This window comes from Glandiceps talaboti, chromosome 15 (genome assembly GCF_964340395.1).
Source record: "Glandiceps talaboti chromosome 15, keGlaTala1.1, whole genome shotgun sequence".
Lineage (NCBI taxonomy): Eukaryota > Metazoa > Hemichordata > Enteropneusta > Spengelidae > Glandiceps > Glandiceps talaboti.
Window position 1 is genome coordinate 19,126,953 of NC_135563.1, and position 12,698 is coordinate 19,139,650.

A 12,698-nucleotide genomic window follows, 5' to 3' on the forward strand; every position below is an offset into this window, starting at 1 on the left:
TATACTCTCAAATTTATATTCTATGAATTGTGTAATTAGAGGAGCCAACGTTTTTATTTAAGGGCGAATCTATTATACGAAATAAACATGGTGTTCGATGCAACGAGTGTGAGGTTTATTTCATCTCAACGTCGTACTGGGAACTCCATAAAAAGGAAACTTCGAATCGAAACACTCGTCTTCTTTCATTTTTATGTATATATATATATATATATATATATATATATATATATATATATATATATATATATATATATATATATATATATATATATATATATACATAGTATGACTGGATCACATCACTGCAATGTGTATGTGGATTGAATGCAGGGATCGTATTTCAAAATAAATGAGCACGTGTGTTAGATCGTTGAAATTTGTACCTTAGTATGTGTATGAATTATGACAGATTGGACTACCAGATGTTACATGTTTAGACTCCGGCTTAGGTCTTTACGTCATTTCTATAAATAACATAGACATTACCATATGCGAAAAAAACCCACTAATTTTGTTCTTTTTTACAGACTAATCATTGTAAGCTTACATTGGAACTTCTCCATTTATCCTGTATATGACCAGTGTTATTCTTGAGCGAAAATGGAATTAATCAGTAGCTGGCTAATTCTTCTTCTCATCTGCTCAATGGGTAAGTAAATGCTTAGACTTTGTAGATGTAGTTTTTGTACATATTACCAAAATTAGAACCAAACATTAACTTGCATCTGTATGGTAGAGCTGAAAATTAGCGACAACAAGCATCCAGTGATAACATAATTGTAGTAACAGTGGGAATGGACGCAATTTGTCATGCGGAATATAATATATTTGCCATGTCGTGTGTCACACACTCATAGCTTTGGGCTGTGCCAATACATTGATGATACTCTTACGTATAATAGGTCAAAGCTGCGGAAGTCACTGACTAAACCAAAGGCAACGTTCAGTTTGACTTCTTATTTTGACATTTAAAATAAATTGATCACCTAGTGTCTACTTGACTGATAGCAAATTAATTTGTTATTGAGTAGCTATAAACAATCCAGAGAGTAGACATTCATATAACGTAAAGGAAGACATGCCAAGGTCGTAAATAGATTAAAACACCACACACAGAAATAGCTAAACACGAAGTTAGAATAGTTAAGTGGTGAGTTACTGCTATAACATTCGAATTAGTGTTCAATCCTAGCTTTAACCTTTATAAGCACTCAAAGGCAAGGGTGTGCTAAGCGCTTGAACACATTAATCTTTTCGCTGAAAAGAGTACTCCTATGTCAGAGAAGTGTGAAATCTTTACTTGACTCTGTATTTCAAATTGACTGAGTTAGTATATCTATAGACAGTTTATCTCCCCTCTCTATGGTGGTATAGCGATATTGTCTCCTCTCAAGAATGTTATAGAGATTTTAAAAATGCAAAAAAGTCGGAAAAGATGTGGTTTGCGTGTTCGAAGTATTGGAAGAATACATAAACATAACAAACCTAAGATGGGCAGATATCGTTACTAGCCCGTAAATGAGATTACCACTTGTATAGTGCTCCAAAGTATAGGTACCACCTGTACGAGTATACATTTTGGCCCTGTAGCTGTATGCATTCTAGGAAGAGACCAAAGTCGTATCAGGTTAGCATCTCTTACCATCGTACTGAGTGAGTGAATGTTTTTTTCTTGAGGTTTCCATGGTAATTGCCCTTCAGCATTTGCAGAGGAAGAGAAGATACCTTACATTCCCACTTTGAAAATGAAACCTGAACAGGATTCTTGAAATCGTTAGAATCTAAATCTAATACACACGTTTTTTGAATTATTCTGATTTCGGTGTGACTCAAAGACATTTCAATGAATAGCTATCTATTAACGCTGAAAAAGTAAGTTCCTTGGTTGTAAAGTACGGATATATAAGCTAGAGTGTTTACTAAGCTTTAACTGAGAGACCTAATTAAAGCCATGACATCCATACATCCGAGACACAAGGCTAATAGATACCGTATTATTAACAATAAATCTTTGGCAATGTCTATATTGATTAAAAATGGATAGCATTACACTGATGGGTAATTTATTTTGAAATTGATATTCCCAAGTGGAAACCATATACATTACATCTTCAGAGGTAGTACATTGATTAAAGTTATCATGAAAGGTAAATTATTAATATTGGTTAGGCATTGGTCTAAATAATGGAATCGAAAGCACTACATAAAATTAACTTTATTGGTATTGTCGTTATTACATGCATCACCATTGACTTTAGCTGTAAAATAGCACTATTGATTATTATAATAGGGTAATGAATATTAATTATGATATTGCATTGCAGATCGCTTGATAATACGTTACTACGAAAATACAGTTGGCTCTTTAGAAAGTTAAAAAGACTTCGACATTGACTTTTGTGTGATAAATAAATTCGATCAGGCCACATACTACGATTGTTGCATCTTCGGCAACGTTACGCGGACACATACACATACACAGACACAGACACAGACATAGACACAGACACAGAGAGACAGAGAGACAGACAGACAGACAGACAGACAGACAGACAGAGAGACAGAGAGACAGAGACAGAGAGACAGACAGACAGACAGACAGACAGACAGACAGAGTGACAGACAGACAGACAGACAGACAGACAGACAGACAGACAGACAGACAGACGCAATCATACATACCAGTACATTGATAAAATAAATGCATATAAACGTGAGTTATTTAAACTACACTTTTAATACATGGTCTGACTTTTACAAGTGACAAATGATATGTATACACAGTGAGATACAATCATTTCACTTTGTGACATCAGTGTCTGTGTAATATGTTTATGTAAGTTGCTCATAAGAAAATAAAAGTCCTTGTGGATGATGAAACAATATAGTGTGACCCGTGTGACTTCTACAAGCACTTGTATCTTTCATAGTAATTGCTATGTGAGGTAGGACAAGTCTACATTTTGCCATATGTAATCCTCTTTTGCTGCGATTTATTTCATCTGCGAAAAGATCTTCGATTTTTCTCTAGACTTGATTTAAGTATATACATTTAATATAAAACGTAAATGACAACGTTTGTGTTGATGTCAATCATTCAGTGCTATTGAATAGTATTATGTAATTTCATATTCACAGGATATTTCAAATCGACTTTGAAGGTTAAAGGTTGAATTCGTCTTGGATTTAGTTTTTTTTGGCGTGTATTTAGGATAGGGTTAGTGTACTAAACGCCATAATCACTGAAAAACATGTACAGAATTAGTATGCAAGAGTATGTCTAGACAAATCTGTTACGATATTTCCTCTGGACAAATGAACTTAACCTTGCCACCGTAGAAAAAATAACTACAGTTTATACAATATCTGTTCTGAGACGTACATACGGCACTGTCTATGTTGTTGTCATGAAAACATCTTGAGTTAAAACCCCGGAGGCCCATTGCAAATATCAAATGGCTGACATTTCACCAAATAATGTAATACGCCGTGGATAAAACTATGTTAACATACCTGGCTGATATCAATTTGCTGTTATCAATCATTACACTTTTTACGAGGCTCGTGTGCAACAAAGAGCACTCACTTCATAAGGTAAACATCAAGTTATGCGTAAATAGCAATACATGTAATCATGAAAGTAAACATACATACATACATACATACATACATACATACATACATACATACATACATACATACATACATACATACATGCATGCATACGTACGTACGTACGTACGTACATACATACATACATACATACATACATACATACATACATACATACATACATACATACATACACACATACATACATGGTGATGGGGATGGTTTATGTTGTTTAATAGGTAACCCTAATGTAAAAGTTTAAGCTGCTGGTATGTATTGAGAATATGTCAAACTGTTGAAGGATGAAAATCATCATGTTAACGCTTCAAGCAAGGTTATGAAATATTGATGTATCAGCTGATTATTCATACACTCAGGAGTAAACGGACGAAATGTCAAACTATGCTCTCAGTAATAAATAAAAATGTCACCATTAACAGCTCCAATAAAATAGTCCCGGATTTCTTGAAACCATAGACCTAGGTATTATGCTGAAACATTTCGAAGGGGAAATGCGACACTACTCGATTTTTTAAAGAGGTCACAAAGCACACGTTATAGAGAAATGATAAATAGAAATTTTTTGAATTTTGATTGCTGTTCATATCCAAATGTCTATGACATATATGAAATATAAAAAAGTCATTTGTAACGTGCCGTCTGAATGATGGGGATAATCAAACGTTTATCATGAAGAACGATTTAGCTAAGCATAAGGGGCAACATCAAAAGTTCAATATAATATATCTAACTTAATTGCTTAAGTTAGGTCCCAGACCCCCCCACCCCCCCATCTAACTTAACTGACCTAAAATTGAAAATCGTTTCAGACTCATACTGTATACTTCCACTTTCAAACAACGTAACAATATACTACTGAATTATGAATAAAAACAGAAAACCATTTTAACCGTGTACCGCTGATAAATCGGACCGAGTGTACGCAGTGTTAGGGTGACCTTTTTTTTCTTTCTCATCTCCAGTGGAATAGTCAGATGGGGCGGGCAAGCGAAATAAAAAAAAGGGGGGCAAGGAAAGCAAATCTGTATTTTTTCAGTTCTATTCTCTGTCCTTTCTGTCAGTCTCTCTACAACTTCTTTTCTCTTCTCTTTATTGAATTCCTTGTTACAGGTCTCTTTCCTTCATTTTAGCAAGGTTGACAAGTCCGTAGAATAACTTTGTAAGAAGATGAATACTTATCATCCTGATGGGTGTATATCTGTAGCCAGGAACTATTGTATGATTTTATCAGGAGTACTATTACACTTCGTCCTATTAATTTGAACTTTAGTATGTAACTTTTTGAGGAATGCAGTATGACTTTTACCAATTTTAAGCATAATTTTGAAAATGATAGAAATATTCTGAGCTATTATTACATTTCAGCAAAATGTACCACACGGCGGCATTAATTTCGAGCCCTGTCCCCCATCAAACCTCAACGACTTCAGCCACGAAAGACACATGCTGCTCCGACGTAACAAAGGGGGTGGGGGTGTGGGTAGACGGCAGTGTTCTGCCAAGGTTTCCAACAAGTGGGGACAAAGGCCCCTTGGTTGCAAAAAGTGGGGTCATTTGACAGGGAGTGGGGTCAATTATTATTGTCTATGAAATATTCATATATATTACCTCAGACCACTATAGAGATACTGTGGTCTTAGATATTCCATTACACATAGACTATTACCTAACAACATAAAAAAATTCCATTCACAATAACAGTTCCCAGTAAGCTGTTTTTTGAAAATTGTGGACTACACATTACACCTTAGAAAAAGAAGGCAATTAAGATTATGTATTTTTAAGTCATTTCTACAGAGTATATTATATATTGTTTTGAAAGATTGGACAGCCAGGTAGTCACAATTTTTAATCTGAATATCATGAATAGCAGTGCTCAAATTTATAATTCCCTTTTTTCAGACAAAGACAAAGAACAACTTCAAAATAAGTCACAGCTAGGGAACATATGATTGAATAAAAACTTTGAGAAATCCTAATCTTGTAACCACTTGTTTCATTTGTAGAACTGTTAGTACACTGCTGTGTTTTAATATCATTCCCTCTTCAAATTCATGACGAGGTTAAGAAAAACAACATTTTGAAAAAAAAAACCCTGACTTTAAAAAGTACCAAATGTGAGCGAAAAACTTACAAGTAATACAGTCAAACAAACTTTGAAATAATTTTTTTTTTATTAATTACCGTTACTGGCTGTGTATCATGATTTGGTCCTGCTATATCAAATGACAGCATTAGTTACATACTGTAAACTTGATACGGAAAGCTGACATTAGGTGTCCTTGAAACTCAGAAATCGTGAACTAAAACTATCAACGTCAAAGTTAGGATGCTTTGTAAATACCACTGTAATTATTTTCTGATTTGCACAACAAGTTCATTCTTCATGTCTGACCGGGCGCACATGCATCGGCCGTCTATATGGCCATGCCAGTGATCACGCATTGATTCAGTCAGTGCCCAACATTCACATATGTGTCACTGTCAACACCATGCAACATGATCCCCTAACACAGCTTTTTCGGAATCAAAATACACATGTACTCATTTTGTTTCCATTAATCTAACCCATCAACAAATGAAAATCACAACCTGTCCCATAAATTTGGTTTACTAAGGCTTCTGAGCTGTGGCAGATAGATGTTCCGATTTCCGGTAGCAAGTTCAGTGTTTCGTACACGTCAGTGAGTAGGTCAGAGGTCGCGACAGTGATGGTAGACAAAACATGTGACGAGAGACGTCCATTTCGACGTCTCATCTACTCCCTCTAATGTTTCAATTTGTAGATTAAACTTATCAAAGTTGATCTTTTTGTGTCATTTTTTATGTTACCAATAGAACTGTGCGTTGTCACTGTATCTTAAATGAGTTACAACAAAATTTTCCCTCACGGAGTCAGTATACTTCTTGTGGGATTGACGTCAGGGCCTGGCCCTAGACTTAGATAATTTTGATGTTTTGCCGTAAAATGAATGTGCCAAAGCGGCGCAAGGTGGGAAAATTATTGCGTCATTTGTAATTTTAGGGGGCCAATGTTGCAAGGTCGTGGCCTCGGCAGAACATACACTGGTCTAAGACGCCATGAGGAACGTTTGATGTTCATTCGAACCTTACAGTCTTGCTGTGTTGAACTCAAGGGTCGAGTCGGTCGGAAATAAAAAAAAACGTTGTTTTTTTTCTGATGTCGGAGCTAGAAATTTAGGGTCGGTCGGGAGATGAGAAACAGAAAAATAAAAAGGGCCGCCCTTATAGGTAAAAGCAGCCTTGAAATCGTACTAAATTTGCTAAGTATGACGTTAAATCGTTTTTGACGGTTGAGAAATTAATTTGGCCAAAACCCCCCCACCCCCAAACTAAAGCAATTAAGTTTTTTTGTAAACATCGATCTTTTGACGTCGCCCCTAAGTTCATGACAAAACCTTGCTGTTTCCTTGCCATCGACAGTATAACATCTAACATTCATACGATAAATAACAACTTGTGTTTAGATATCTCAAAGTGTAAACTATGTTGTTGTTTTTTTTCAGATTGCCTGGGATCAGAAATAGAGCACTCTTTACAGACTGAGTTATTTGCCACAGGTTATAATAAACACGTTCGTCCTGTCAAAGTCCCCAATGAAACACTAATATTACAATTCGGCTTATCAATTACGCAATTACTCGATGTGGTAAGTAAACCGTTGTTGTCTGTCTGTCTGTCTGTCTGTCTGTCTGTCTGTCTGTCTGTCTGTCTGTCTGTCTGTCTGTCTGTCTGTCTGTCTGTCTGTCTGTCTGACTGACTGACTGACTGACTGACTGACTGACAGATTGTCTGTCTGTCTGTCTGTCTGTATGTCTCTGTCTGCCTGTCTGTCTGTCTGTCTCTGTCTGCCAGCCAGTGGCTGTCTGTCTGTACCTATGTCTGTACCTCTGTATGGTTGTACCTCTGTCTGTACCGTTGTCTGTCTGTACCTCTGTCTGTCATTATCATTATATTTAACCTCAGAGTGAACTTGAACGAAATATAATGATCATGTTATTCAATGAACACTGTTTGTTTCAAATTCACATATTCACCTCCACAACATGTCGCATTTTTATCAAAAGTATTTCCGATCGGTAACAGAGAGAAAAGAAGTTCACTCCTACATTAATGTACATTATCGGAACAACTATTAAGGTTATATTGTAACAGTTGCATTATATTTATTTTAACTGTGCATTCCGGATTGTTAATTGCCATTGTTTTTAAAATATCAATTGTATGTATACTTTATAGTTTATTTCTCTGTCGTATTCAAAGTACGAAACCACGTCACCATAATTTCTCTTACGAGAGATAATAACGATTGTTTTATCTTGTAAATGGTTTAAGATACAACAATCAAATAGTTGACATTAAAGGAAGTCTTCAATCAGCTTATTTTGCGTTCCATAACAAATCATTTTACAATGAAAAATGGAATTACTTTTAGTATTATACAATCTCCATAGCATATACTGGCAGAATACTTCTATAAATTTTGCAAGGGGTAATTTTCAAGAACAGGTAAATAGCCGGAAGCACTACAGCTGGAAACACATTTTGTGTACTTCTTCAAGAACAAAACTATATTTATTTTATGATGATATTAGCATTTTGCCCAGAGTGGAAAACATATCCGCTTTCATTATTTATCTCGACTTGATATAATAACACGATCTATTGAGGCGTTACAACTCATAGTAACATGTGACAAAATTACGACTTACATGGCGAAATGGAGGTTTCATTCACATGTAAATTCTAAAAAGGAAAATAAGATACATCAGTGCTACCCAATTTTTGAGCGCGAAACCACCTTATAACAGTTTCTCATCAGAATGCTAAATTTGTCAGTCAAACTTTACAACGATGTCTTCGAGTAAAATAAGCTATGACCTTTGTAGACCACATACACATAGAATACATACGTCATGTGCTGTCAGAGTAAACAGTCTAGGTTTTATAGTTCAAATCTCGTTGCATGTCTATGATAAAATGACATGTCTAGAAAGTGAATTACACGGAAAGAAATTGTAATCAACTTTATTCAAATCTCTCCAAGCTTTGCCATTTGAAAGCATGTTGAAGTTTTGGAGTTCACCATCTCGTTTGCAAGGAAATCATAAATCTTTCATTTCAATTTCAATTGTATTCGGTTGTCATTTTGGATTCTAAAATTGATTTATTCCAAAATCAGTTTGATATCTATTTCATAGTTTGTATGGTTACCCATTATTTCCTTTCTTGATGTTAGATGAGACTGAGTTCGAGTTCTCTTGAACAAAGTAACAACTACATATTAAGAATTTTCTTTCCAAGGCGAATACTGCGCATGCGTTACTAATGCCGACTCTACTACAAGACGTGTATCAGGTTGTAGAATCAAGTCATCTAATATCTATAAAGCAGTAAACATAATGACTACAGATATGGTTATTACCATCAAGAGAACAATTAAAACATTACTATCCGCAATCGTGACAATAAAAACTATACTTAGTGATAACATATACATAGTACAGAAAAACAGCTTTGGTCATTCTCAAATCATCGTGCACAGTACGACAAACACGTATCAACACACAAATCTAGCCTAAATATATTCACAAAAATTCATAGAGATAAAATAAGAATTAGTTGTTGAGGGACCCCTAAGCTCAAGGGATCGGTCATGGTATTAACCAGGTTACGCATCTTGCATGCTATTCTGTTCTGTAAATACGTATGGAATTCAGTAACGTTTTCGTCAATATGTGATTGCTTACATGTAATCTCACTTTAGTATCACACACACACACACACACACACACACGCACACACACACACACACACACACACACACAGACACAGACCACGAGTTGGTTACTACTACATCCATCATCCATCAATCCATCCATCCACCCACCCACCCATGCATGCGCGCGCACGCACACACACATACACACACACACATACATACATACATACATACATACATACATACATACATACATACATACATACATACATACATACATACAGTGAATTCATATTTATTCAATCAATCTTAAATATTCAGCTATGTTATGTAATCTGGGCGCGTTAGGCATGTGTCCAAGAACAGGAACATGCATAGATGAAATGTTGGAGTCAATTCCAATTGCGGAATTATGAGACAAATTTGTAGCACTAACATTGAAATGGGATAAATTTGTCAACACGTGTGCCTTCATAATAAGTACTATCGGTAGTTTAATCATTTTTAAAATGACTACCCTTCCCGTTTTCTTGCCTTCTTATGCTTATCGAGCGTTGCTTTCTAACCCTCCCCTTCAAAAAGTAGAGTTCCAGTCAAAGATGACGACATCTGTTATCAAGCATTACCTTCTTATGTTACGAAGATTAACATTAATATTTGAGAGGTTCGCAAGGTACACCGAAGCTTTTATCCGTGTGGGCAGGGATGAAAGTGAAACAGGCAAATTTCATAGCCTGTAGATATTACACGTATGACATAAATGATGGTGTCATTTCCAAGAAAGTCTACTGAAGTGGTATTGTTTGATCATTACCCACTAGATTGAGAATAACACTGTGTTCTAACCTTTCAAAATACTATGTATGCATAGTTTTGGGATTAGTTAACCCTAACCCTAATCTAACAGTTTAATATTTGTGTAGACTAAAAACAAGGTAAAAGCAGGATTGAGTAAGTTTTGGTAAAAGTTAACTTTTGTCATTAACAAATGCATCCCAAATTAGTGTTGCAGAGAATAGATATATGCACTACATGGCGTATGTAAGTCGTCGATATCTAGTTTTGTCTCTCACACTTTAACATGCAAAGGCATAAGCTATGAAAAACATTCCGTACTCACGTGTACCTACCTATTTACACACATGTGCGATGTACATGTACAGACACAGACACTTACACACACAGAGAAACATACATACATACATACATACATACATACATACATACATACATACATACATACATACATACGTGTTAGCAAATATGTATATTATACCTTATATTTAATGTGAATGAGTGTGTGTGTGTGTGCGCGCGTGCGTGTGTGCATGCATGCATGCATTCATGTCTGTCTGTCTGTCTGTCTGTCCGTCCGTCCGTCCGTCTGTCTGTCTGTCTGTCTGTCTGTCTGTCTGTCTGTCTGTCGGTCTATCTGCCTGTCTGTCTGTCTGTCTGTTGACATGTTTACCTGTTTAATTTTCAACATGTTGATGGAAGTCACTACCTAACCATCTGGCACTATATTTGATGTGTTTGTAATTTGATTCCAAAGTTAATTACTTCCTAATTAAAATATTTCATTGAGTATACAATACAATGTATGAGCGGACCTTATGTGTTATAGTGATTATTAAAATATGTGAATCCAAGTATGAAATTATTGATATGTTATTCTCTGTTGTCACGTCAAATCGAGTCCATGTTCTTTAAATCGTGCAGTATTCTCGCATTAAACCACGTGACGTTAAACAACTGGGAATATACACAAGCATACATATATAATTGAAAGATATTATGAGGAGAGTCATTGAAATTCGGGTACCAAGAACATGTTTTGTCACTGTGTGTCCAAGTAATTCTTCCACAACACTACAAATACTAGTAATTTCCCCTCTCCTGAACTTTTCCAACAGCACGAGAAAAACCAAATTGTCACAACGAGCTGTTGGGCTGAGCAGGTATGTCGTTTGTAGGTATATAACAGACCTCTGAGGATTAACGAAAACAAGGCATTGGCCTTCTGTGCAATAAACCTACTGTATATGTCTAAAGATCATGTATAGATGCTTGAATGGATGAAGTGAGAGACTCGTAATGTTTACATTATAACAGGAAAAACGTTCTCTTTTTTCCCTCAAGTACTAGATGTCTTACTCTTGAGAATTTTGTCATCTAGATTTGTTCATCTAGGTTGCTTTGGTCATGTTCGTTGTTTTTACTTAAATATATCTCATAGCTAATATCATACTATTCATTTGAGCGTAGTTGTCAATTATCCAAAATTAATTTTTCTAACATTATTACCCTGTGACATGTTTCTACGATTTCTCTAGATATGGACGGATTATCGTCTGCAGTGGAATCCCGCCAATTATAGTGGTATGGATTACATTGTTATACCCACCGAATGGGTTTGGAAACCAGACATCGTCCTTGAGAATAGGTAGACCGACCATTTTACAATATTACCTGGTTGCATTTTGGGATATGGCCGTGGTTTGCAATAACCGTGAAAATATTATAACCATATGACCAATTAGCTCTAATTGCTAGCCTACTGTAGGCACTAGAAACGTTTTTGCCACGAGTGATGTATTGACTATTTTCCGATGCAGAAATATAAATAGTAGTCACATAACAGCAAGGGGTAATATGTCTTCTAATCGTCTAATATAGAGCCGACAGTAAGTGCATATCACATTCTAAGGCATTTACCAAAATTGTGTGTCGAGTTCCTGTATACAAATCATTGACGACCAAACAAAAATCTACCTCGGATTTCTTCTCGATGTCTGCTCTGTTCACAATTAGTCCTACTTGCTTTGTTTTCTTTGCATTATTGCTTTCAACAAGTTTTTCAAGTTCTTCCAGTGTTACGGGAACAACAAATCTTGCCATTGCACGTGGCAACTTCGATCGAGCTGCTTTCAGCAGATTGCTGACAATTTTCCGATAATTTCATTCAGAGCTCCTTCTCTAGTGCTAGGTTCCCAGGACGAACAGAAAAAAGAATGATGCCCGCTGCATGCAAAGTTAGGTTGAACAATGGGAAACTATAGTCTATACGACGTTCTTAGCCAATCACTGAAAGGTGTAAGTCATCGATGTGTTGTGATTGTAGTTAGTGAGGTGCAACAATGGCTGGAAGTAGATTTATGAAAGGTTTAATAAGAGACTTTGCAGACACTCCTTATACTGTTATAGACATAGGCTTTCTTTGCCATACAAATATGTCATTTAGTTATGTTGATAATGAGAAACGCTAGCCTAGCATGTCGTGCGATCAATCAAACCCATTATTCACATTATCTCGCACAAT

General features: G+C 35.9%; 1 protein-coding gene across 1 annotated transcript in view; it reads left to right on the plus strand.

The window, feature by feature from the left end:
• Window positions 1–551: 551 nt before the first annotated feature.
• LOC144446299 (neuronal acetylcholine receptor subunit beta-3-like) overlaps window positions 552–12,698 on the plus strand; it is a 15,800-nt gene continuing 3,653 nt past the window's right edge. Inside the window, exons 1-4 of the mRNA XM_078136047.1 lie at window positions 552–652; window positions 7,164–7,306; window positions 11,293–11,337; window positions 11,713–11,822. Of these exons, the coding sequence (XP_077992173.1) occupies window positions 604–652; window positions 7,164–7,306; window positions 11,293–11,337; window positions 11,713–11,822 (347 nt within the window). The 5' untranslated portion in view covers window positions 552–603. The remainder of the gene's footprint in view (window positions 653–7,163; window positions 7,307–11,292; window positions 11,338–11,712; window positions 11,823–12,698) is intronic.